This window comes from Chionomys nivalis, chromosome 22 (assembly GCF_950005125.1).
Source record: "Chionomys nivalis chromosome 22, mChiNiv1.1, whole genome shotgun sequence".
NCBI lineage: Eukaryota > Metazoa > Chordata > Mammalia > Rodentia > Cricetidae > Chionomys > Chionomys nivalis.
In genome coordinates, this window is record NC_080107.1 from 13864101 (window position 1) to 13890961 (window position 26861).

The 26861-nt window shown below is 42.7% G+C and overlaps 1 protein-coding gene across 2 annotated transcripts in view; it reads right to left on the reverse strand.

The window, feature by feature from the left end:
- Positions 1-26861, reverse strand: part of Cers6 (ceramide synthase 6) — a 228347-nt gene that overhangs the window by 135736 nt on the left and 65750 nt on the right. For both annotated transcript variants that reach the window (XM_057755085.1, XM_057755084.1), the window contains exon 3: positions 24312-24442. In XM_057755085.1, coding sequence (XP_057611068.1) covers positions 24312-24442 — 131 coding nt within the window. The remainder of the gene's footprint in view (positions 1-24311; positions 24443-26861) is intronic.

Below are 26861 nucleotides of genomic sequence, written 5' to 3' on the forward strand. Positions count from 1 at the left end.
TACTTTTAGGGAAAGGACAGTAACCAGAGAAGAAGCCAAGTGGCATGGGGTGGCCAAGTGCCGCCTCCATCACTGTTTCTGTACTTATTGTTTAACATACAGTGATCACGGAATGAAGTAACACCACAATACACAGAATGGCCCGAACTTCGCCTGAACTCCACTGAGTATGTTTTGCATCCTGCAAGCTCTTAACTCCATTGCTACTGATGGGTGTTGGATGGGGGTAGCGGGGAGGAATATAGTCGTGAGCTTATATTTTTAAAAAACCACTTTGCCATTGGTTTAAAAATAGTGCTTATTAATAATCCAGAATAATTGGGTTTCACTGCGGCATTTTTCATAATGCATTAACATACCCTGGCCCCCGTCTTCCTCTTCTTTGCTAGCCCTTTCTCCATTCGTTCACAGCCTGGCTTGTTCTGGTATGGGTCAGAGAGCGCACACCACGTGCACCGTCTCTTCCACTTTGAGTGGGAGAACCAATGGTTTCTTAGCGCAGAACAGACAGCTGTGTCTAGGACAGGCAATGAATCCTGCTAGCTCTTGCTGCTAGAATTTTCTACCGCAAAAAAAAAAAAAAAAAGAAAGAAAGAAAAAATCAAAATTGGCAGAGTGAACAGCCACAAACCCACTGATAATATTTATTTACATGTTTTCTATTTCCTTTGACCACTTCACAGAAAAATTGAATTATAACTCCTGCTTTTAACAATATTATTTTAGTCCATAAAACCAAAATCAAACAACCCTACCACCACAGAGAATTTCTAGTAGGTCTTTTTGTCTGTCAACATCTAAGGTTTTAAAAAAAGGAGAAATGAGTCTCAAATTCTTCATATCAAAAAAAAAAAAAAAAGATAACAAGACTATCTCGATTTCAATAATAGGATGACTCCAAGTGCGTGAACAGATTTTGATTCACACAGTACCGTCAAAGACACAGGTGACTTGGTACCTACTCTATTAGTTAGCTTTTCTGTTGTTCTCATAAAATAGCAAGATCACAAGCAACTTAAGGAAGAAAGGGTTTGTTTTCATTTATGCTTCCAGAGGTACAGAGTTCATAATGGCGGGGAAAGGCATGGGGGTAGGAGAAGAAACAGAGATAGTACATTATATCCCCATATAAGATGCAGAGAGAGAGAGAGACAGAGAGAGACAGAGAGAAAGAGACACACAGAGAGAGAGAGACAGAGAGAGAGAGAGAGAGAGAGAGAGAGAGAGAGAGAGAGAGAGAGAGAGAGAGAGAGAGAGAAGGGTGGGAAGGGAGAGAATATGAATGAATGAGAACACCAAGTGGAACAAGACTATGAGCCCTCAGAGCCAGCCCCCACTGACCCGCTTCCATCAGTTTGGCTCCACCTCCTAAAGGTTACACAGCCTCCTCAAACAGTGCCACCAACTGGGAACCAAGTGCTCAAGCACATGAGCCCATGGGGGGCATTCCTCATTCAAACCACCATCCACCGCTGTCTGTTCTGATGGAGTCCTTGGGATAGACTCAGGGGTGGAAAGGCTAGGAAGGTGTGCATAGTGATATGGGAAAATTGTGCAAAAGGAAATTTGGAGACTGGGACTTGTTGAGACCACAAAGATGTTCACCAAAGGGTACCATCTCTCTCACTATACACACAGACCCTACTGGGAAATCTGACTATGCCGACAATCTGAAAAACACACAGCAAAGGGGGGCTGATATTTTCTACACATAAACAACAAACATCAAAAACATGGGACTCAGAAAACCTAGGAAATAGTTTTCTTTAAAAGATCCAGTCTCAGGTTGTAGAGATGGTTCAAGTACCTGCCATACAAGCATGAGTTCAGATTCCCAACACCAGGGAAAAGCGAGGCATTGTAGTACATGCCTGTAAGCCCAGTGTTATGCATACACCTCCAGTGTGCCAGTGCTGAGGAAGAGAAGCAGGTGGTTCTCTGAAGCTCATTGGTCTAGCTAAATTTATTAGTTCCAGGCTCAGTAAGAGACCCAGTCATTTAAACAAAACAAAACAAACAAACAAAAAGGTGGGGACAAATAGAGGAAGACACCAAAGTTGATCTCTGGCCTTCACATGCATGTGCAAATACATGTGCATATATACCCATCTGCACACAGTATACACACAGAGATACATATCCACAGAGATACACACAGACATAGACAGATACACGCATACACAGACACACAGACAGACAGACAGACAGACAGACACACATCCAGCCTCACTGCAGCTCACTGGCTGTATCCATTATACCTATGATTCAGACACACATACACACAGAGTCACACAGTCTCAATCTCTCTCTCTCTCTCTCTCTCTCTCTCTCTCTCTCTCTCTCTCTCTCTCTCACACACACACACACACACACACACAGGTCTAGACTCACTGCAGCTCACTGGCTGTATCCATTACAGTTATGATTTAGAAGAATGACCAGCACTCATTTTTCTGTTGAGAATGTCAGCTTAGGAATCCCATGCCATTCTCACCTACTTTTAAAGTTATACAGACTCTGACTCTCATTTTAGAACATAGACAGAATGTGTAGTTTTTCTGAACGAAGGTTTGCCTGGCTACCCGGTGCAATGTGAGGTATGAGCTGTATAACTGTGGTAATGAACTGGGTTCACAATAAGCATCAATAAATGTTTATGTAATTATGATGGCAGGGGACCATCAAAGAAACATTAAAAGAATTACCAAACAGAATATTCATAAGACTGGGGAAAGCATTCATCACAGATCAGCACTCATTTTTCCTGAACGACAGTCAGTTCTACACCATGGATGATAACAATGACTCATCAGGATGGGAAAACAAATTAAAGCACACAAACCAATTGACCTGGTTACCCTGCAATCAACTACAGTGTCCTGGCGCTTCAGTTCTCCACAGGTCCTGTTTCACGAGTCCCATCCTTCTCCGAAGTCTAAAATTCTGGTAAGATGAAGGAACGATATGTTGGAACTATCCTTCCCAGGTGCAGGACTAACTTCCTAAAAGAGTCTGGGAGGCCACCCTCATTGTGTCCCCTTAAAGTCTAGAAAGTGAAGAAGTAAGGGGTGATGACAAGCTAGTCCAGCTGCAGTTGGGCTCTGCCCTCTTCCAGTTCAGGCTGTTCTGGAATATCAGCACGGAACATTTTCCTGTCCCACAGCTTTCTTGACTAGCTCCTTACCCAGGCACTTCTCTGGTGACTGTGCTTATGTGTCAGCCCCTTCTTCCTGTCTGGACAGCCTCTGAATGTTGCCTGTTCTGTCACCAATGCATGCTCTTATAGTCAAGATTTTACTGATGATTTCCATCATTTACAAAAGATCTTATTCTCAGCGCAAGGCTGCCAAAGGCATCAATTCTGGCACACACACATCCCGCATCCCCAGAGCTAGCCAAATCCGATTACACTACATCTGTTGTTTTGTAGCGCAGGCCTTGCCAGCATTGTTTCCTGGTACACGTAAAGCAACAATCTCGCTGTTAGTTACTTCCTAGTCTGCCAGACAACAATGTAGAGAAATCTGTGCGTTCCGTGTCTCTACGAGGCCACTGCCATCAAGGACTCTCGACTGTGACCACCCAGTGAGTGCTGAGCAAAGATGGCTGCTTCCCAAGGAATCTGAGAACCTAAAGCTGAGGGGTTGCAGTTTTATGAAATGGCTGCTGTTGAACTTGGTCCATCCAAGACAAACTGACCTTGCTTAACTTTACAACAATATGAAGATTATGTATAGAACACAAAACCCTGGCTTTCCAAGTCTTTTTCTTTAGAGCTTTTGAAGCTTGGTCTGCATACTCCGTATGGTGTTTTTATTTTTCTTCCACTAGATGATACTCACTAGATTTCAATTTAACTGCTTCAATTTTTGACAGAGCCAATTAAGATATTTAGACTAACTTTTGCTAACCTCCATTTTTTTTTAAATTCTAAAAATACACAAAAAAACAAAAAAGAAAAGAAAAAGAAAGAGCGGTCTCTGGGGATGGCTTGTTTGATAAAACGTCTGCCTTGCAAGCTTAAAGACCAAAGCTTAAAAACATGCCAAATGAGGTGGTGTATGCTTGCAATCCCAGAGTTTTGGAGGCAGAGTATCCATTACTGTACCCTAACTGGATAGCTACAAGCTGATAGCCCCTTTCTCAAAGAAAGTGGGTAGCAAACTTTCAGATGACAACCGAGAGATGATCCTGTAGTCTACACACATACATGCACATACATGTATGCACACACACACGTACACAAACATGCAGGGACACATGAAAACACACACACACAATCCCTAAAAGAACTAGAGAGTAAGAAGTTATCAGATTATTAATCTAAGGGAAACTGGTACCCAGACCTAAGTGGGGGTCATTTTTTTTTTCTTTAGCAGCCCCTGGAGAAAAGGAGAAGAATCTGGACTAATAACCCACTCAGTGTGGAAGGTGTTACAGCAGACAGCCCCCACCTCATGATGGAGCCCGAAAGGATTCCATCCACAGGATGAGCATGAACCACACATGGTCACCTAACTGAAGAATCTCTAAAGTCACTTGGGGCATAAGCAGAATGTAAGAAGAAGGGGAAGGCACTGTCGTCTGAATGTGAACAACGAGCCGCCAACTTAGGAAGGCCCTGGAACCATTAGGGCGTACAGCCTCACCAGAGGAAATGATAGACCTTCTGTAGCTCACTTCACAGCCTATCCTCTGCTTCCTGACTACAGATGCGATGTGACTGGATGGCTTCCTGTTCCTGCTTCCCCTCCTTCTGCCGGCCCTTCCCTGACGTGATGGAATGTTCCTGTTTAACTGTAAGCCAGAAAGAACCTGTATTCTCTTCAACTGCTTCTTGTCAGGTATTTGGCCTTATGTATGGGAAAGACGACTAACAGAGAGGATTGGTGTGAAAAAGTTAGACCCCTGCCATGACAGACTTGACCGTGTGGCTCCTAGGCCTCTGGAACTGGTTTACAGAAGGAGTATAGAAAAGTTTGAAACTTTGGTCACAAAAAAATCCCAGAAGTCTATACACAGACCTTGATAGGGTATTCTGGTAGGAATCGGGGAGGAAGTCCAGAATGCCAATGGGAACAGCGATAGTGAAGGCCGTCTGCATGCATGATGTACAGAGGGGGGCAATGGTTCTGTCAGGAATTTGACTCCAGGCCATTTCTATATTCTCGGAATAAACATGGCTGCGTTCTACCGATGCTCTGAGAACTCACACAAGGCTGAGCTTTAAAATAATGGAATAATTTATTTGGCATGGGGAACCACCCAGTATAACATTCTGTCTGTGGCACGGGTGCTGCACACAGTTCTGATTCTGTTGTACAGGGAGAGACAGAGTGAAAAACCACGGCGAATGTGAGCAGAACAGAATGAGGTGCTGCAATGTGGCCCACTGCGGGGCCTCAACCGAAGCTCACTTTACTTGGTCTGGAAGCATACTGCGTGGACTTGGTTTGAGATGGCCCTGGATTGGCAGTGTTAGGGAAAGCTGAACAAAACATTTCACAAATCTGGGACAATGTCATCTTCCTTTTCAGCCCCAATACCTCAATATATAAATATAAATATATATAACATATATTAAGATCAATGAGTACTACAACTTTAAACACTAAAGGGGGAGAAAGGCCCATGAGTCAGAACAACAACAACAACAACAAAAAGACCCACAAACATAGGAACTATCAGATATGATCAACATATCAGATTATAAAACTATGCTTATTCTGTATAAAAAACAAAAGATAGGGAAAAGGCATTTAAAATGATTTTTAAAAAGCAGGACTTAAAAAGAGCAAATAAAAAAACTATAGTAGTCGAGTTAAGAACCAGCAAAAGAAGGGATAAAGATAGAAATATTTAAAAGACAATGTGTGATTCTAAACAAAAAGACCAGAGGTCACCTAACATAAAGTCACAAAAACAAGCAGTATGGAAAGGAAACGAAGATTCGTGAGGACAGAGAGTTGACCTAAAACACACTTACCGGTGACTACAGGAGAGGCATAGGGGGTAGGAAAGAGACAATATTTCAAAATGTAAACGGCTTACATTTTTCAAAAATTGATAAAAGTAGCAATCTACAGATTTCAAAATTCTAGAGACTCTTGGGAAGAATATACTTATAAAATATTTATATCTAAACCTAGCATACTGGAAATACATAAAGACAAAGACTGAATGAAAACCCATGCAGCCCACAGAAAGTAAAATGGCTTCATGCTCCAAGGACTGACAGGCCATCGACTTCTCCCTAGCAACCATCAAGGCAACAGTGGAACGGTGCGTTTGTCTGCTAATAACTAAGACAGCCTGTATTCTGTACTCAGGGAAAAAAAAACTTTGAAGGATAAAAAGGAGAATTCATTTGAGACGACAAAAGCTAGGATATTTCAACTCTAGTAAACCTTAAGGAGCTTCAGACAAAACCATGTGATTTCAATTGGAAAGTCTCGATACTTAAAAAAAAAAAAAAAAGAGAGAGAGAGAGACAAACAAAAGAGAGAATGTGTGTATAAATCTTATACAATATTGTGTCCCTGTGCCTTTCAGGTTATTAATACTGATGCTTCAAGTATAAAAAACACACAGAGAATGAAAGTATAATAAAAATATCATAATTCAATAGATATGATGCATCTGAAATACTTCAGACTTTAAAAACTGACTCTGTAATTTCAAAACTAAGAGAGAAGAGAAATAGCAGCACAAATCACAAGACAGATACAAGAAAAAAATATTACATCAATATGGGTGAAGGTCTGTTAGAAAAATAGAAAACAGATTTCCAGAGTGAAAAAAAAAATCCTACTATGTCTCTATGAGTTAGATCTGGAATGAGACACACATCTGAAGCCAGGCCTGGTGGTTATCCAGAAGGCAGAAGCAGGGGGATTGCAAGTTCAAGGCCCACCAGACTAGGGTTAAGTTCAGTGTCAGTCTCAGCAACTTGGTAGACCCTGTCTCAAAACACCAAGTGAAAAGAGGGCTTGGGTTATAGCTCAGTAGTGTTTCTGCCTGACATGCGGAAAGTCTAGGTTCCACCGCAAGTATCACAAAAAACGGAAAAGCACCCAAAACTACACATACTGTGTTTCCAAATGGCGAGAGCTACACTATTTGGAACGCATAAGTGTTAAGAACTTGAGTAACATTAAGAAGGTGGTTGTCCAAAAACTGGTATGGTTTTATGTCTGACGACAAAAGTGGTGTTGGATTGGAAAGGCACACAGAAGGGGCCTCCGAGGAGAATTAGCCAGTCGATGATGTAAAACAGATTCTTGAAAGAGAGTGCGTTCAAACAGAAGCCAATTATACAGGAGCAAGCTCACCACACAGGGGCACCTTATGTCAGCTGAGCACAAGGGATGAGAGATGTCATCAAGGACCCTGAGGGTTGAGATCCGGATCCTGCTGAGCCCCAAAGGCTGGTAATCCCAGGGCAGAAATGGGAGAGGTAAGGCTTGCATGGGAGCTCAAGGTGGCATACTTGTGCCAGGACAGGGGGCTTGATGAGACATCAAAACAAAATGCAAGCAGATACATGGGTATGGGGCAGGGAACAGAGTGCACAGAAAACTTGAGCAGCCATTCATTATCAGCAATGTGTGGAAGGATGAAGCCAGGTAGGTGGTCTGAAGGACCAGTGGGAGGGCAACTGAAAATCCTCTAGAATACAGCCTGTATTTTATTTCACACCCCCAGCTAATATCATATCCTCATTTGGGGAATATAAGGGGCAGGTCTCCTTGATTCCATGGCGCATGTGTGGAAGTCAGGAGACAACTTTTTTTGGAGTGAGTTCTCTCCTTCCACCATGTGGCTTCCTGAGACCGAACTGAGTTCAAAGACAGGTGTCTTTATCAGAGGGGCTATCTTACCTCCTGGGGAATTATTTACCTAAAAGCAGAGCAGAGTATTTCTCATTGCTGCAGTTGTGTGGCAACTTTGAAATTTATCATACTATTACATTCATTGGTGCACAACAAATTTTTTTTAGCATAGAAAGATAAAAATAGCTATCTCATTTTATCATAAAAGTTAAAAATAACAATAGTACTGATTCCTTATGAAAATTTTATTACATATAAATCTATGGTTTGAGCTAAGACACTGAATGACTTACTATTAGCTGTAGACACTTAGTTAATATTTGATAATCTTACAGTAATTTTTATTTGCATTACTGATCAGAAAGCAAAGATTAATTTCCTGGCACCAAAAATGCTAATCTCATAGGATTTTATAAAAAAATATCCCTTATGGTTTCTCTATTTGCTTTTTATTTTTGATCTTCTTCATGAAAATCTTATCTTCAAAGTGGGAGTTTTATATCTAAAATACCTTATAAGGATACAATATGTAGAATATAAGCAGAAAAATATGCAAAGATACAAAAACGTGCCTTCGCTGATTTAGTCTTTGCTTCTTTCTTATTTATATGCAGATTTGGAAGTCCCCTGGTTTATAGGATACGTCTTTTAGACTTAAAAACATAAACCAGGAAATCTTAAAGGCTTGAAAACCATCAGCATATAGGATGTGCATCCCAGGGAGTCTGGAATGGAAGAGCCTCCAACTCAGCTGTGATTTCCAACCTCAGCAGCTTCTCAACAAGGGCTAACAGGTGCTTTAGCTAACACGATGGTGTTTTCTCAAAGGCAATCACCTTGGCCTCAGTATCTTTCAAAGGCACAGGTTGACTGAAGCCCCTTCTACTCAGCCCCCACATAACGACTGTGGAAATGACAAAGATGGTCTACTGGATGGCATCAGCTTTCAATTGATCTTATAAAGTGTGTGCTCCAAAGCTGGGCCAGCATCCAAGCCAGAAGTGCACAGCCTGCCCCCCTCTTTCAGGGTACCACACAGAGCCCCACAGAAATTATAATGGAAAAAGTCCATATCAACCCCAAGTCTTTTTTGTTGTTGTTATGATTTTTTAATTAGTATCTCATTTGCTTCTCTGGGCTGAAAGTGACTGAGCAGAAAAACCTCAATCCCCAGTCCTTTTGGACTGAGAAAATGTAGCCTATGACTATCTATTCCCCATATCCCCCAGAAGACAATTTCCACTGTGCCCTGCCCTCTCCAGCAGCCACCTCCGCGGGGATATACACTCCATACAAAGAAACTACAGAGGAGAATTCCATCTTCCAATTCATCCTCAAAATTCTCACTCCCTTTCAGTCTCCACTGATGAGCCTCTCTGTCATCTCCCTGGGACAAAAGAAGCAATCAGGAGAAGCTGAGGTGACTGCCTACCTTCCTGTCACCTGTTCTTCTGTTACCATGGATGCACTGCCCAGCTCGTCTAGCCAATCATTCAGATCGCTTACTTCTCTCTTCAGGTTTTCAGGTTTTTTTTTTTTTTCTCTTTTGTTAGATTATTTTCATCAGCACACAAACATGCCGTCATTTTCCCTTTGTTAAAATATAGTGCTTAACCAGTCACGGTTAGTTTCAACACTAGAGAGACAGCTGTGGGAGGATGAGCAGAATCCAGGAGCTCTGGTCTAGCCTGCACAAGGTTGGTTAGACTCTTTCTCAAAGAAAGAATGAATGCTTAACCCCACATCCCCCCTGCAATTATCACCCCCTTTTTCAGAATGTCCCCCGTAATGAGTTCTTGCGCACTCACTGTTCCAATCTCTCCCCTTTCCTCTTAAGCCCTATGGCAGTACTTCCTCTATTCCTTTCCATCTGAACTGCTCTAGACAGACACCACAGACTTCTGGGTTGTGACACAGCCATCAGTACTGGTGGACACAGCCGGTCCTTCACACCTTCTTCCCCAGTCACAGGTCCTCTTCTAGTCTCCTTGGCTGGTTTTTTGTCTCTACTGGACAACGTCTCGGGGTCAGTGCTCACAAGTTTATTCTTACCTCCTCACTTTCTCTATGATGACCTCACTGTCTTGGGGGTATAAAATGCTGCCTGCATCACTGAAGATCGCCAGATTTCTTTTTACAGGCCAAATTTCTCCAAATCGTCTGCTCACTCATCAGCTGTAGTTGGCACCCCTTGATATAAATCTCCCAAATAGTTCTCAAACTTAATATGATCAAAATGAAAAGCCAACTTTCTGTCCCTTTCGGATGCTTCCACAGCTCAGTACCTGATGACACCTTCAATCAGTTTGTTATGATTAAACTCAGTGGACATCCTGAAGTCCTTACTGCCCCTTGCAGCAAACAACCAAGCTTGTCAGGATTATCTCTGACAGATATTTTTGGGATCGTCTCTAGAAACAGATGCAAATAGAAAGAACACGGAGGGGTACAACAGATCTGAGCAGAGCAATGCACTAGATTCTGCTCCCGTAGCACCATGTTCATGTTTTCTAAGCTCCATGTGGAAGCAGAATCTAACAATGTATGTAACTGGCTATAAAGGAACTCATCAAAACAAACTAAAGATGAAACAAACATCCAAAGGCAATGTCTGGGTGATGAAGATTTGATGCTCGCAACACTTGTTCTTTTATACTTGAAAGTTTTGCAAAGTGAAAACCTTTAAAAGTTTTTTTTTTTTAAATACAATCTCTTCGAATTACTTCCGCTACTATGACCTTAGTTGGCTTCTTCATTTGGTCTTTGTCACTCATTGTCCTTACACCTCCACCTCAAGGTGAACACAGCCAGCATGATCCTGTTAAATTGTTCATCACAGCACATCTTTCCTTGGTTCAATAGCCCCCAGTAGTTTCCGTCCTATGGGCAAACATCAAAGTCTTTACGGCAATGTACAAGGCTATGTACAATCTGATTGCCTTCCGCACCTCAGCCAGGCACCTTACTGATCTCACATTGGTCGGCAGACTCTTCACTGGGCATCTGCAAAGGTTACTCTACCCTGAATGGAGTCTCCTAACCTCTTTCAGGCCTTGGCCCAAATTTCACTTTTTCTGGAACTATTTCCCACCATCCTGAATGCTCATACCCACCCCTGAGCCACACACACCCCATCTCCAACTTTATTTTTCTTCCACCATACTTTAAGTTTGCACATGTTACTTATTTGTTGAGCTCTTCTTTTCCGCAGAAATGTAAACCATATCCCAAGCACTGTTCAGAACGACTCTACATGTAGGAGGCATTCACAATCAATGAACAACGTGATACATAATATCTGGATGACTATCAACCCAAACACCCATGTTGACTCATTATGTGTTCTGGAAACATTTGCTGTGTACCAGTTGTGTGCAAGCGTGGCCAGGTATTCAAATGGGGTAATGTGAGGTGACTGCCTGAAGGAATCCGCAGTCTAGAAGACCAAAAGGAAATGTCAGAGCAGTGAGATGTTGTTATCAATACTAAGCACGCTACACAAAGGGGAGAGGGATACTCGTGTCTAGCAAAAGGAGAATGAGGGCTTCATGCCTCCATCATGGGCTAGGTCAGGTCACACAGGTCACAGTAATCCACTTTCAGGTCTGATCCTCTCTGGACACCTAGAACTGCACCCAGCAGAAAGTGGTACTTGGTAATTAGTCGTGGTTGGTATGAGGCTGGCCTGAGTCTTGACATGAGTGTTTGTTCAGCAGGCAGATCTTTGTGAGTTCGAGGCCAGCCTGGTCTACAGAGTGAGTTCCAGGAACAGTCAAAGCTAAACAGAGAACCCTGTCTCAAAACAAACAAACAAAAAAGCCCCTTCCATGTGACTGGCCCTCCATGACCAAAGAGAAAACGCAGTGGATGAGATTCTGAGGGTGCATGATTTGTTCTGGAATTTCTGGGACATTCCTAGTCTCAAGTCTTCACTAGACCACAGAAGCACACAAGCACATTCATGCTTTCCTGACTGTATGTTGGGTTCATTGTTGTTGATTTGGATATTTTTAATTTAACTTTATTTTTTTGTTTGACTTTCATTGCAGAGGACTGAGTTAATAGTGTAACACCCATCATCACTGGTCCCATATCCTGGCAGGGTTTTTTTTTTTTTCTGTAAAACATGATATAATAACTTGGCTCTCTTGCCCAATGGAGAGAACAGTAGACTTCTAGACAAACAATGCAAAATAGGTATAGCTAATATAAACATGATAATTTAGTTTAATTTTCTTGACCTTTTGATGTTCGACTTTCAGTGTCTATAGCATACAATTTCCAGGGTGTGGAGGAACATTGTGTCAATTTATGTATTGTCATAGCCCCCATCTTCCTTCAGAAGTGGCTGGAAGATCACATGTGTGCAGGAAGGTACATAGTCAAAATCACCATTACATGTCTAGTAGAGAAAGACTTGTTTATAAAAAAAAATTCTAGCTCAGTCATACAATGCTATCAGATAGCGCAAACCCAACTCTGCTCTTAAGGGAGCCTCACTCAGTAACCATGACATTTCCGTGAAAGCAGACCAAGTGGTGACCCTGAAGCAGAAGAGCAGGTGGCCCTCGGTATCGAGAGGACACAGTCTGAGCTGGCCAAGCAGGGCTCGGCTGTCTTTTGCCTGTCCTTGCTCATGCTTCCCCGTGCTTACTAGAGTCGCACAGATGAGCACACCGTGCTTCCCGCTCCCTGCAGCAGCCTTTGCACCTTTCAGGGCATTCTCCACCCTGCATCCACCAGTCAGCATCCTCAAATTTACCTCTCAGACAGAAAGCCCTCCCCACGTGCCTCCACCGTCAGCCTTCCCTGGAACTCAAGCTTTCTCCAATGAAAGTCAATTTGGTCCCCAAAGGTGCAAAGCAGTTCCCGAAGTCCAAATAACTGTCTCACGTTATAGGTATTTATAGGAATCTCCCTAAGTGCCAGGCATCAGGCTGAGCCATGAGGATGAAAAGGTACATAAGGCACAGCCTCAGGTCCCAGGGTTCCAGCATATTGGACACAGCAGAGATGGATACAAGGAATGAGGAGGACCTCAGCCACCAGCCCTGTAGAGCAAACATCCTATGGGTATGGCCAGCAGAAAGCTGAAGGTTCTCTCGGCAGGGTTTCAAATGGGAGAAAGAAAGCTGCTGCAAGTAAATAAGTTCTGCCCCAGCCTGTCTCCATACCTGCTCTCATCACAGCTCCGGATAGCACCCCGAAGCCAGCCCCGTACTGGAGAAATAATTTAGGAAGAGCTGGAGACAAAACCAAGCTGTGGCACTAGGGAGCTTACTGCCACTGTGCCACTTCCTTCCCAGTTTCTTCATGGGCAAGGGGGGCGTTGGACACCTAACGCTTTACACCGGGGTGCTGTTTAAATTTAGAGACCTTATTACATCTTCACCCAGCTTCAGTGACTATCTCTTTTCTCTGCTCTTTCCAAGATGTAAGACCACGGAGTGCCCATTATATCGAGATCGGATGACACTAAAGCCAAAAGCCTCTCGTTTCATTATTCCTGACTAAATAGAGGAATTAGCAGACCCTTCGTGAAATATGCAGTATGGTTGATATGTGGGGCTTTACTGTCGTTTCTGTTAACCCTAACCAGATTAGGCTGATGTAAGAAAGCATATCCGTGCTTGCACCAATAGCCTCGGGCACAGGAGATCTGTGGAACAGCATCCCTAGCCTCCCATCAAACACTTGCTAAGATACCATACGCAGATAAGCAGCAGCAGACAACTTTAAAATAATTCTTCTTCTAACACATCTAATGCTTTCAAACCACAATAGCTTTGTAGCCATTGCCAACAGCTCATTCTGCATTTAAAATGAGAGCGGTTCAGCTGATTCTCTTTCAGGTAAATTTCTTATCATATGAAGGCTCACTATGAAGTTAAATTTGGAGGGGCCCGTGAGTAATCTAACCCATCTCCCCTATAATCATCTGGAATCAAATCCTCCCATCTGAGAACCAGCTGTGCCCTATTTCTCAGTCGAAATGCCCACCTCGCACCCAGTACCTCACATACCTCCACGTTCACTCCTTATTCCGTGACTAGGGACTGTGCTCAGACCTCAGGAATAAAGTTCTAGTAACCAACTCTGAAGACAGTCAGTCGTATCAGCAATGGCTGGGGATCCTTTAAGGACTCTATCATAACCTTTCTGGCCTCCCAAATGGGAATGTGGTCACCGTGAGCTAATCATCAAGGACGATGAGCAGCCAGGAGGAAGCTAAACACTAAAACACCAAACGTCTGCCCTGAGAAGGAACCAAAAAGCAACTCCAGAAGGGGAACCATAACACAACACACAATTCTCTCTGTTTCTCTTGTTTTGTTATTTGGTTTTGTTGTCGTTGCTTTGCGATAGGGTCTTGCCCTGTATCCCAGACTTTCCTCAAATTCCCTGTGTAGTCAGGCTGACCCTAAATTCACCGTCCTCCTGACTCAGCCTCCTAAACACGGGCATTAAAAATAAGTGCTACAGGACTGGAGAAATGGCTCCGTGGTTAAGAGCACTGACTGCTCTTTCAGTGGACTCAGGCACGATTCCCAACCCCCACAGGGCCGCTCACAGCCCTCTGTAACTCCAGGTTCAGGGTAATTCAGTACCCTCTTCTGGTTTCCCTGAGCGCCAGGCACACACATGGTATACAGATGTACATGTAGGCAAAACACCCATACGCACAAAATAAAACAAAAATTTGAAAAGCAGTGTAGTCTACATTTTAAAAAAGTGCCACCAAGTCTGACTTAAAATAGTTTTCTTGATGGCAAATTAGGATACAAAACTCAGAATATCTAAGAGAGCAGCTGTAATGAGGTCCTGGAGAAAGGGTGCTCAACTCAAGTATTCCAGGTAACGGCAGCCTAGCTAAGACGTTGGACAACTTTGCTAATAAGTAGAATTCACTGCCCCTGTGAGTCCCAGAAACGTTTGCTTACTCAGCTTTGTGAGCCCAGTGGAAAGGGAAGCAGACATAGCAAGGCACACACTATACATACCCTATCTCATTTGTTTCCAGGATCACCCCAATAGGAATTTTATCAATTCCCTTTGTACCAGCATCGTCTGATGGAGCGATTTATTCACCAAGGTAACACAAGCTGAGCGAGAACACTAACCAGTAGCATCTGACGCCTACTCTCAAACCTGTTCAATGACATTGCTACCTTAGCCCTTAGAACTAATAATGACCGTGTTAAACCACGTCTCTCCAGGAGCCACACTGACCTGTGAAGGCTGGTCACACTGTCCTGCCAAAGCAGATGAGACTTTATCAAGGCCAGAGCCACTGGGCACCAGGTTCTTCTGTTCCTCTTCCCTGGGAGAGGCAAGCTGTGTCCTCTCAGAATCACTTGGGCAGATTTCAAACCTCTGTGGTTCAAAGGTATTCACTGCCTGTTCTGACATTTCTCATGTGGTGCTTCAAAAGCCTTGACTTCTGCACTGTACACAGCAGGAATCGCTCCCTGCTGAAGGAGGACACCTTTCCCTGTCCACTCCTGCCACATCCTTGCACAACAGCCAGCCAATGGCGTCCAGGCACTAGTCCCACGTTGGTTTTATATCTTTTATTTTTCTCACGTGAGTGTAATGCCCCAGTCCACAGATCTGCAGATTCATGCGGATGCTGCCTCTTTGGATTCCACAGAATGTAAGAGCTTCTTTGCAAATTGAAAGCCTGCTGTCCTTGCATCTCCTTGGATCTCTCTTCCCCCAGACAGCATCACCAGAGCTACCTCTTTTAAATGAGGTAGCTGTGGCTCTGAAGTAGCCCACTGGCAAGGGAAAGGTATGGAAGAGTAATAGTTTTTTGCTGCTTCATGCACTTCCTCAACTTTAAATGTCTAACGTGCAAGGTAATTCACGCTCACTACAGTCGTACTAGGTCCAACCCACCTCTGTATGAACTCAACAACCGTACGCGGTAGCCGCTATTAGTACACATTTTATAAACAAATAGGTTTAGGGTTGGCAACCTATTTTTCTAAACATCCCACAGGGCTTTATTTAAAAGGAGGCATGGATTCAGACTGCCTGGCTCCACCGTTCACCTCATTACCACTGTACTGTTCTATCGGTTTCTCTGTGAGGCCTGTGAGAATGCAATGTCTGCCCATGTGAACATTAACATGAATTTCTTATTTGCTTATGGATGACTTCCTCTGGCAAAACCATTAGAGAGTGCAACAATGCACTGCGCAGAGCGGAGTGGCTTAGGAACACACATGCAGACACCCCCAATAAGTCATGCATGCACATCATATCCCTGGGTGTTTCAATCTGCCCCTTGATGTCAGATAACCTCCTTCGATCACCTCCCAGAGGCTCACAGCCTGCGACCATTCCTACACTCATACTGTCTGACCAGCGTATCTCCTAAATTTACTTGTTGAAGCTCTAGCTCCTAGAGTGAACAGCTTTGTAGACAGCATTTAAGATAGCGAAGGCTAAATGGAGTCATACAGATAGGGCCCTGCTTGGTTTGACTGGTGTCTTTATGAAAAGAGAGAGAAATTACCCAAAGTAGTGACCAAGGAAAAATTTAGGAGAAGCCAAACTCAATGAAATCTTGATCTCAGCCTTTCAGCCTTCACAACTGTGACAAAATAATTTCTGTTCGGCCCACTCAGTCTGTGGTACTTCCTTATGGCAGCCTGGGCAGACCAAAATGCCAATATCAATAAGCAAACTCAAGGACTTTTCCAAGAAAAGGTGTCATAGTTATTACAGTAGTTGAATATTTCTTAATTAGTTAACACATGAGAAATGTTATTATGCCTCATGTTATTTTGTTGTCATGCAACTTTACATGTGGCCATTTGTAGGGATGGGTATGTCGATTCAACACACAAATGATTGCGTGCCATCGCTCGCAGGGAAATGACTCACAGATCATGAAGACAAAAAGTAGGATTGTACGGTAAAAGCACCCGTCAAAAGAATATATTATGTACCTGAAACCAGACACAGCTCTGACTCTGAAACCAAAATCAGTCAGAGAAATACACCCTGAAACCAAAGACAACCCTGACCCTGAAACCAGAGTCAGTCAAAGAAATACACCCTGACCCTGAAACCAGAGTCAGTCAAAGAAACACACCCTGACCCTGAAACCAGAGCCAAAGAAGCACACTTGAGCCTGATATCAGAGCCAAAGAAACACACTCTGTTCCTGCATGAAACCATGCAATCCCCAAGCAGGAAAACCAACCAAACCCTGAGCAGGAAACCAACTAATCCCTGAGCGTGAAATCTTGTTAATCTTTGAGCTTATCCAAGTTCAAGGATTGAAATCTGCCCAATTCCCACCCTGAAAATCTTCTGCCTGGAAAAATTCCACCCCTAAGAAGCCCATAAAAGCCCTTGTGCCTGTTCAGTTGGCAATTGTCCTTTTCTACCCTGGCAGAGGTAGCCATTCTCCTTCCCCCCCAAAATCTCTTGAATGAATTTTAGGTGAAGAACTTCTTTTCTCAGAGGGGAGCAGAGTCTCTGCTGGGAAACTCCCTAGTGGAGCAGAGCAGAGAAGCAACCCCGCTACTGGGAAACTCTCTTAGCAGAGAGGAGCAGAGAGCAGTTGTTGAGCCTCTCCCTGAGCAGGATTGCCACATCCTGCGGGGAGACCGTCGGGCATTGGAACACAGCTTCAGGTATAGCCAGACTTCTTGACAGTCAGGATACCTTTCTCCTTACAGCTGTAGGTATCTATGATACCTTCCCTTCAAAGCTGTAGGTATAGCCTGACTTCCGACAGTCAGGGAGGGTACCTTTACATTCAGAGCTGTCATACTTGCAAGGACATGATGCTTCAACAGTCTTCATTGGGCAGCATGACAAGATAGGCTCTATAAAATACTAATCCAAGCACAATTCTTGAAACACAAGTATAGTATGGAGACGCCCAGGCAGAACTGAAGACCAATGAATAGGCCTATGGACAGCTCACTGTTCTCCTTCTCCTTCCCAGATCTGCCGTTTATCTGTAGGATCAATCTACTAAACATACATCCACAGCACTGCGTGTCTATGTATATTTGTGTGGGCACATGTATGAACTATGATACTAGGAAAGTATTAAATGATAAATACTTATTTCTGGACAATAGATTTTTGAATAATTTCTCTTAATTTTTAATGAACACTATACATACTTCTATAATGCTTCATAACCAAAATTGGTTATACCAACTTCGGGACTATTCTAAATCAGAAATAAATATAGTCTAAAATAGCCAAAACAGAAGGAGAAATGGTTTATAGGTTTAAAAACTGGCAGGGGACATTCATTATGAATATTAGCCTTAATAAATTTGATTATTCCTCTTCTTTGTCTTCATCCAGCTCCATGGTGGATACAATTATTTGAAAATTAGCATTAAAAGACCATTATAAATTTAGAATCTAAAGTGAAACCAATGGACCAAACAAAAGCAGAGCACAAATGTACTAAATATGCTGCCAGCTGACCAAGGTATGCCTTGCCTGGTATTTTTAGCCCATGTCTGCTTTTTTGCAATCAGCCAGTACACATGGGTGAGATGCCTAGCCATATGGCATGGGGAATGTGAGGGGCTGAATCCAAATGGAAAGGCTGAGTCGACTTTGCTACAGACTGCGGGTCTAGAATAGAAAGGAGCAAGGCTTGAAATCAAAGTCTCATAGAACAGAATACGGTCTATGGGCCACTTCACCAGCTTCAGGTCTCCCACCACGACAGTGACAGCACCGTGAGGACGCTGACTGCTTCAGTGAGTGCCAGGTTGGGATAAACGCAGCTATGGACTTTCAACATACCACGTTCCAGAAATACTGGTAACTGACATCCAATTCCAGATGTGTCCTGATGTTCCCGTGGTATGGGAACTCTGGGAAGTGACTATGCCAGACACTGGGGGACCATATTGTCTGTCTTAGAATGCCAAAAGAAACAATAGTATAGCTCTATGACTCCAAGGCAGAGCGTAGCAAACAAGGAGTCACTGGGCTGAATCCAGCTGGCTGTTTCAGTACGGTCCAAGGGCTTAGAAGAATTTTACATTTTTAATGGCTGAAAGGGTTTAAAAACCTAATACTTCATAATATGAAAATGATATATTCAAATTTCAGTCTCAATAAAGTAAGGTTTCTTGGAAGCCGGCTATTACCATTCGTATTGTCTGTCTCCAGCTACTTTGGAACCACAATGGCAGAGTCATAATTATGACGAAGTCCATCCTGGTTTACTTCCCAGCTATTTACATGATAGCTTGCTGACTTCTGTCTCTCAAACCAAAAGGCCCCAATACAACCCACAGGCTATAAAGCATTTAAATAATGGTGTCCAACAGTAGCAGACAGCATTGCTGAACAGGAGGCATTTGTTCGTTTTGGGTGATGGTACTGAACATCCCAGGGGCTTTTTCTTATCTGTGGGTACGCATTCCCACCACCACCAAAGCAATCTATGGCTGAGTTCCGTGTTTTTCAAGAACAAAGATTCCAACTGTGTCATCAGATTTTGTTCAGACTCTGGATCTAAACATTGATGATTCTATATTCTAATTCTAAAAGAAAAAAGATATCATCATTCTAGACTATAAAAATTTCTTATTCCCTGTCTAGAACAAGCAAAAGGGAAAAAAAGCAGCTGTAGCAACAGCAGCAGCGACTGCATTGGTAGGCTGGCGAGAGAGCTCAGTTTGCAAAAATGCTTGAGAAGCTGAGTTTGGATCCCTAGGACCCACATAAAAGAGCCAGGCATGGTGGCATACAAATAGAAACACAACATCAGGGAAGCAGAGACAGGCAGACCCAGTCACACCCACTCAGTGAGCTCCAGGACAATGAAGAGAGCCTGTCCTCATAAGGTAAACATTCTCTGGGTTCTACAGATAGCCACACATTGCACACAGTGGTACCACCGCCATCCACAATAAATAAAGATAATTGCATTCATTATTAAAGCCCAGCCTGGACTTTACAAGAACCTATGTCAAAAAGAAATTGCCAGTTTTGTTGGTAAATTTTATAAAAGATGTTCATTTCATGATATGATGTAAAAGCAATTTTGAGTTTCTTTCTCTGACAAAATTTTGCTCCTTCCTAGAATAAGGTAGAGAAATAGATAAGGATACTATCTTATCTATTTATGAAAATTGGTAAAGGTATTTACCACACGATGCAGGTGGATGATCTAAAATTAGTGAATCTAAGAGTCTTGGCTCCTTGTTTCCTAGGCAATCCAATTCCTGTTCCTCCACCCCAATTATTAGTTCCATTTCCTCTTGAAGAGCACAAGACAGCACTGTTCATTTACCCAAATAAAATAGTTATTTCACTCACAGTGACCAAATTGATAGCATGAAGGTAACTGATTAAGCCTTCATTATCATTGGCAAGTTCTCCCAAATCCAATGGAATCATAAGAAAACCATGGGACTTCTTTGAAGAAACAAGGCCACAACTTCAAGACTCTGGCGCTATAGAGTACCACCCCAAAAACTGCTGCATTTGGGGGTGGTTTTAATAAATATTAATTCTGAGATGGAATTCCTAAAGGCAGTCTCAGGCATTGTCTCCTAGAACCTAAGATATGTTCCTCACTGCCATGTGGAGAAATGTTCATGCTGAGGAAATTATCACTAATCTTGGATGCATGGCTCTTTTTTAACCTTACATTTTAAGGTTATCACATGGAAACCTCATCGTTCCAATCATTTACAGGCTGCTTAAATGAAAGCCCTATAGGATACTGACTCTCTGGCATGCACTAGTAAATATGCCCCATGGCATTAAGGAATGCTGAAGACAGGCGGGCACCGGTGACAAGGACACAGTTTACACTAATACCTTGCCCCTGCTTCCTCCTGATTCCCTGCAGATGTGACCTATGTTACACTGCCTGGAAGAGGAAACATGACTTTCCTGAGATTTCCAGAGAATGGTGGCAAAGTTCCCATTCATCCCAACCAGCATCCACTTCCATCCTGAACCGGTTTCTCCAAAAATGTCTCACATGACATCTTCTTTTATAAACTCTTCATTCTCTTACAAAAACAAACAAAACAACAACAACAAAACAACAAAAACCTCTATTTCAGTTGCCAATAAAGATTCAGATGCTTTGTGAGGAAACGGTCATCAAAGCTGGCACAGCTGTGAGTGCCCACTTCATGTGTGTGGAGGGGGGGACCACATCCCCGTTTCTGAACATGACTCACTGGACAACTCTACTTAGTCTGTAGACCCTGGCCTCACCATCCACCATCAGTGTGCACAGCATTCTTCAGCCAGCACATCGGTGCTACTTCATACTGACAGGAAACAAAACACAATTATTCCCTGAAGGGAGTCCATAGTTTCTTCAAGAAAAGCTTATGTAACAGAAAATTACAGATCATATATATATATATATATATATATATATATATATATATTCCATTATTATTGTTATCCATATATAATATATATATATATTATACATATATATACTGCAACCGAGGCTGTGCCTTCACCAGGTCTCTCTACAGGGATTCTAACCCTGCATGGCACAAAGTCTCAGCTACTCTGACTCCTTTACTCCTTCAAAACCAGTCTTACGTGGGGGACTCTTACACATTACCGCGTTCTAATACCATGACTCCCCCATTGGATCACAGCTTTTGTTTGCTGATCCTGGGGAAATATATCAGATTTCTCCTCGGTGATGTTGGTTCCTTATCATAGATGATTTCTCAATCCCGACTAACCAGCATTTTGATTGTTTCACTAAAGCAAAGGTTTCGCTATATTCTGCAGACTTCAAGAACCCTCTCCACCAGCTTCCTGACTAATTGGATTCATAGGCTTGTACCATGTACCCAGCTCTTAGAATTTCTGTCTTTGAAATTTCCATTCAGTTTCCAAAGCTGGAAAATTTGCCTAAAAATATTCATACTAGGCTAGTATGTAGCACGCATTCTTCAGCTGTGGGAGCACGTGGCAAGCGAGATCAATGACTCCTTCCAGAACAATGCCATTTTAAACCACCATCAGTTAATATTTGGTAGTCTGTGTTATGAGAAAGGCTAAGAAGAATGTGTGTGGTCCTTGTTTTCTTTAACTGTCAGTTATGATACGAGATTAAGAACAGTTAAGTCATCATACAAAGCAGGAGGAGACTCTAATTTTAAACATCAATAATTGTAGTAGGTGCTCTGAGAATCTGAAAGAAGTTGTGCCCAGTTCAAAGCCTTGAGTCAGGCCATACTTTGATCTGTGCCTAGGATTTGAGGAAATGGTAGGAGAAAGAAGGGCAACCAGAAGGAGCAGGTATTTTCGGGTAGGAATATTACATTAGGTAAGTGAATAAGGCATGGGCAGAGAAAGTTCAGCCCTATCAAAGAAAGGGGTCATTTGGACAGACCCCCCAACAGGCTAAGGCCAGAATCTGGTAATCAGCATCAGAAGTCTAATACTGAATCTCCAGTTGTTGAAAAACTCATCAAAGTTTTAAAGCAACAGACCTTGGGGAGAGGACAATTTTGAATGATGTTTTGGGAGTTATCATGTTTGCAAAACAAGGACCATCTGATTAACAGGAGACCAGCCTGTACATTGCCACACCTCCAGGACTCAACTAGAAGTATTTTTAACTAAAGGTAACATGAATGTTCACTGGGGTACCTGGGTCAAGACTAAGTGAACAAGACCAAGGAAGGACACATATGTGAATTCAGGAGTGACCGTTACTCAGAAAGTGGTGCAGGAGACGGCACCACCAGCAGCGGCCGACCTGTTAAAGACACAGAACCTCAGCTGCCTATCCACATGCAAGGGACTCAGACTGCACCTTCAGAAGATCCCCAGGCTACTGTTCCCTATACACATATGTGTTTAAAAACAAAACTATGATAATATCAGCGATAGAAGAGGCTACAATGTGCGGCCAAAGAAGTTAGTGAGCAGGTGATGTAGAATACACGCTGCATCCAACCTGATTCCTGCTCAGACCCATGGACAATGTTGGAGTCCAGGCTCTTTGGAGATGGGGAGCAAAGTCAAGGAGCAAATCCAGCTGCCAATCACAGCCTAGATGCACAATCCTGTGAAGAACAGCTACTACGTTCATGTATGGGAAGCAGTTCACAGATTGTATCTACTTAGCTGTGGGTTTTTTTTTCTCCTGAGATTTTATAAATATCCTACCCTCCTGATGATCCCATTTATTCTCTTCATATCTACCCAGCTGCAGGAACTTAGGGTACGATTCCACATCCCATTCATTCTCTCAGTCTTAATCATGCAATGTCAAAATACTTTTTTTGGTTTAATTGAAAGACAAACCTGAAAAAAGCAAATGCAACTCTAATTCAAAATAGAAAGGGCTGTGACTAAGTGCCGTTCCAATGGCACCACTGTTGAAATCATTAGGCATCAGGCCAAAGCTCCCCAGAGAAAGGGCTGGATACACAGCAATGGCCACGTTCCATACGAGGAAGTCCACACAGGGCTGTACTCTCAGGTTAGAGTCTTGTCTTAGCTGGATATGTTCGATGTTTAGATCTTCCTTTGATTTTCTTAAGTGAATCCAATATCACCATCTGGCGATATCATGGTGCATCTTCTATTATGTGTGTGTGTGTGTGTGTGTGTGCTCACACTCATGTGTTGAAGTATGTGTATGGTTTATGTACTTGTGCATGCATGTGGAGGCCAGAGATAGATGTCTGGCAGGTGACCCCCTCAATCACTTTTCACCTTTTTTTTTTGAAACAAGGTCTTTCATTCAACAGGGAGCTCATCCGTCCATTCCGCCAGGCTGGTGGACTAACGGCTCCAGGATCTGCCTCCCCAGTGCTAGGATTGCAGAAGCATGCCGCTGTACCCAGATTTCCCCTGAATGCTGAGGACCTGAGCTCAGATTACCCGCTGAGCCGTCTGCCCAGCCCTTGTCTTTCGTTATCTTCAACAGCTTTATTACGCATGGTTTCCCTGCCATGAAATTCACACGATACAAACAGAGAACACTCTCACATCTCCCCTGCTGGCAAGCAATGCCTCATTGAGATGCATACATTAATAGAATATAGCTATTTCTTAAATCACTAGGAATGTTGGACTTGGTTATTTTACCCTTGATTAATATATCCAAAAATCTTAGTTTTTATTAGTGGAAAATATATCTTGATAAAATTTTGTCCACTCAATTCAAAATGTGGGAATAATGCAAATGCTATATTTCCAAGATGACTGGTTGGAAACACCATGGCAGGCCTTCCAATCTATTTCCTTGAAGCAACTGCATTAAGAAGAAAAGTTTATTTATTGTATCTACACTGGAAATTCCAAACCCTTGCAAATTACTGTTCCCTTAGATTTTCCTGATCCATTTTTTCCTACTAGGTGTAATGCCTTATGAAGGCTGCTGGGGTCTGTCAACATCTGTTGTTTTTCACGTCTGGGTTGGCATGAGGACTGAGGCAGGTTTTTCTTTTAAAACTTAGGAAGAAATGAACTTACATGCTCTCGCAGAACCTGGTCAGGGTGCTTGGTTTTTCCTGGTTGCGTCTTTGTCGAAACCAGCGTTGAATGCTCCGCACATCCCAGTCCAGCTGCTTGGAGAGCCCTTCCAATCGCTTCTCATCAGGATGCTATGAAACAAGGCACCAGGAAAACCATTTTATCCATTTTTTTACTTAAACCATTTACAAGTTTTAAGTTACATATGGTTGAATTTTCCCTCTAATTTCTACTGCAGGCATTTCAATATTTATGACTGAGAATCTAGTCCACCCATTTGAAGCATGAACAAAGATAACACCTACATTACACATTATGAAACCAGACAGAAAAATAAGACTCTTGCCCCAATGCTTGCATATTTTCTTGTCAGCAATTACTTCTTATGAAGCAACCAGCAACTAAGAGAGGAAGAACCAGCCAGCTGGCTGAGTCAGTCCCATCAGACTTCAAGGGAAGAATTTACAGAGACATCAGGGAAGAATTTACAGAGACATCAACACATACTTCACCTTCTCAGAGGAAAAAGAGAAAGTAATTTTTACTTTATAAACAGATAATGCAAGAAGAACAAAAAGCACAGGAAATCGCACAGCCAAGATGTCATTTATAGCACCACGTACACATGCCCTTTCTCACCTTCTTCCCCCAGTCCTCACATCCCTCACCTTTTCTTCCCTTGCTGTCCCTTCTCACCATACCACACATCGCGTCTTACCAACACCACGTATTACCTAAGGGGCTTGCGTGCTGAAAGGACATGGCATAGACCCAGGTCCTCAGCCCATCAGCCATTCTGAGCCTTGGTCTCTTTAGCAGTGCAAACAAGGGTGGTTTATCAACCCACAGGGGACTTTGATGAGGACTGGGAAAATGTATGCTAAACCGAGCCCTTGTCACCTGTCTTCTTTCTCTTTCCCTCCTCTTTTCAACACATTGAAGAGTCTCTTGCCGACAGTCACGAGAAGGGGACCTACTGCGAATGAAACAAGCCAAGAGAACTCCCTTCCATGATATATTATTCACTGTAGTTCTCATGATCAGAGGAAATAACCAAAAGGAAGGAGGGAGAAGACACACTGGCCAGGCTGTAACAGAATCTATGCATTGGACTTAAAAGCATCTCGGCAATTCAAGGGGTCTGTGGCCCTGACAACTCATCTGTTAAAAATTCTCATTTGAGTTAGGAGGTGAAACCTTTGGAGAAAGAGCAGGTCGCAAGGGTAAAGCTCTCAGAGTGAGATTTGATTGCTGTGGCTGTAGCCACCACTGGCTCTCTCCACCTCCCCCTTCCTTCACTCTTTCCCTCTCCTCCCCCCCCCCCCCAATGGAGACTATGGGCACCCAGATCTCACACTTCCACACTTCACAAACCTACAAATATGAGAGTTAAATGTCTGTTGCTTAAGTCCCCGGTCTATGGCATTCTATCATGGTGGCCTAAATCAACTAAGACAAACACATAACCCAAAAGCAGAGCAAATGGTATCGAGTTACAAAGTGTTCTGATTTTGTGCCTATAAATGCAACTTGCCAACTTTCAGTTGGACATGTGCCTGAGTTCCTTTCAGTGGTAATAAGAGAATGTGCAATCTCCTTTTATGTCTTTCTTAATTGAAAATATGAGAGAGGAAGGGGGAGTTACTGCCTATAATAGATATTGGTTACTCTACTAGCCTATAAAAACAAATATTTGACAGTCATATTATATTATAATACATATATAAAACGTATCATGACTATATTCACCCCACTACCCTCTACTCTACTCTCTTCCTTACTTTGTCTCTGAATTCCTTGTTCCTAACTAGTCCCCCAAAAGCTATACCACTGAAGAAAACAACACTGTCTCCAGAAGGGACCATAAACAGGCAAGAACAACTCAGGAAGGAAGAAGGAAGGAAGGAAGGAAGGAAGGAAGGAAGGAAGGAAGGAAGGAAGGAAGGAAGGAAGGAAGGAAGGAAGGAAGGAAGTAGGACATGGAGACAAGAAAAAATCATTTTTTTTATTTCTGAGTGGGAGAAAAAAAATCTAAGGTTCACAAATCATAAATTAAAAACCATCTAATTCCAACACTGTCCCTGTTATCTCAACCCCCTTTCTTCCTTTGACAGGGAACCACAGTCAATCAATATATTTTTTTTTTGTGGCCAGGGTTATTTTGCATAAACAAAACTGAATACATATTCTCATACCCCACCCAATCACACAAATTACTGCAGACCGTGGACTTTGTTCTGGACTTGGGGTTTTTCCTTTATAATGTGTCTTGGGTGGCTTCCAAATCAGTTGAGAGAACACCGAAGTGTAAGGATAAACTCGAACTTTCTAGTCTACTCTGCTAACTGGCACTTTGGTAGCACCCAGCATCTAGAAGCGCAGTAACGATAAGCTTGGCGGGTTGTAGCGAATGACAGGATTCTTCCTGAAGCCAAAAATTGTAGGGCAGAGGAGTCTGTGCTTTTGCAATTTTTTTAATATGGAAAATGTAATTAATTTAGACTCTCAAAAGAAATAGTAGTCATGTCCCAAGCCTCCACACATCTTCCT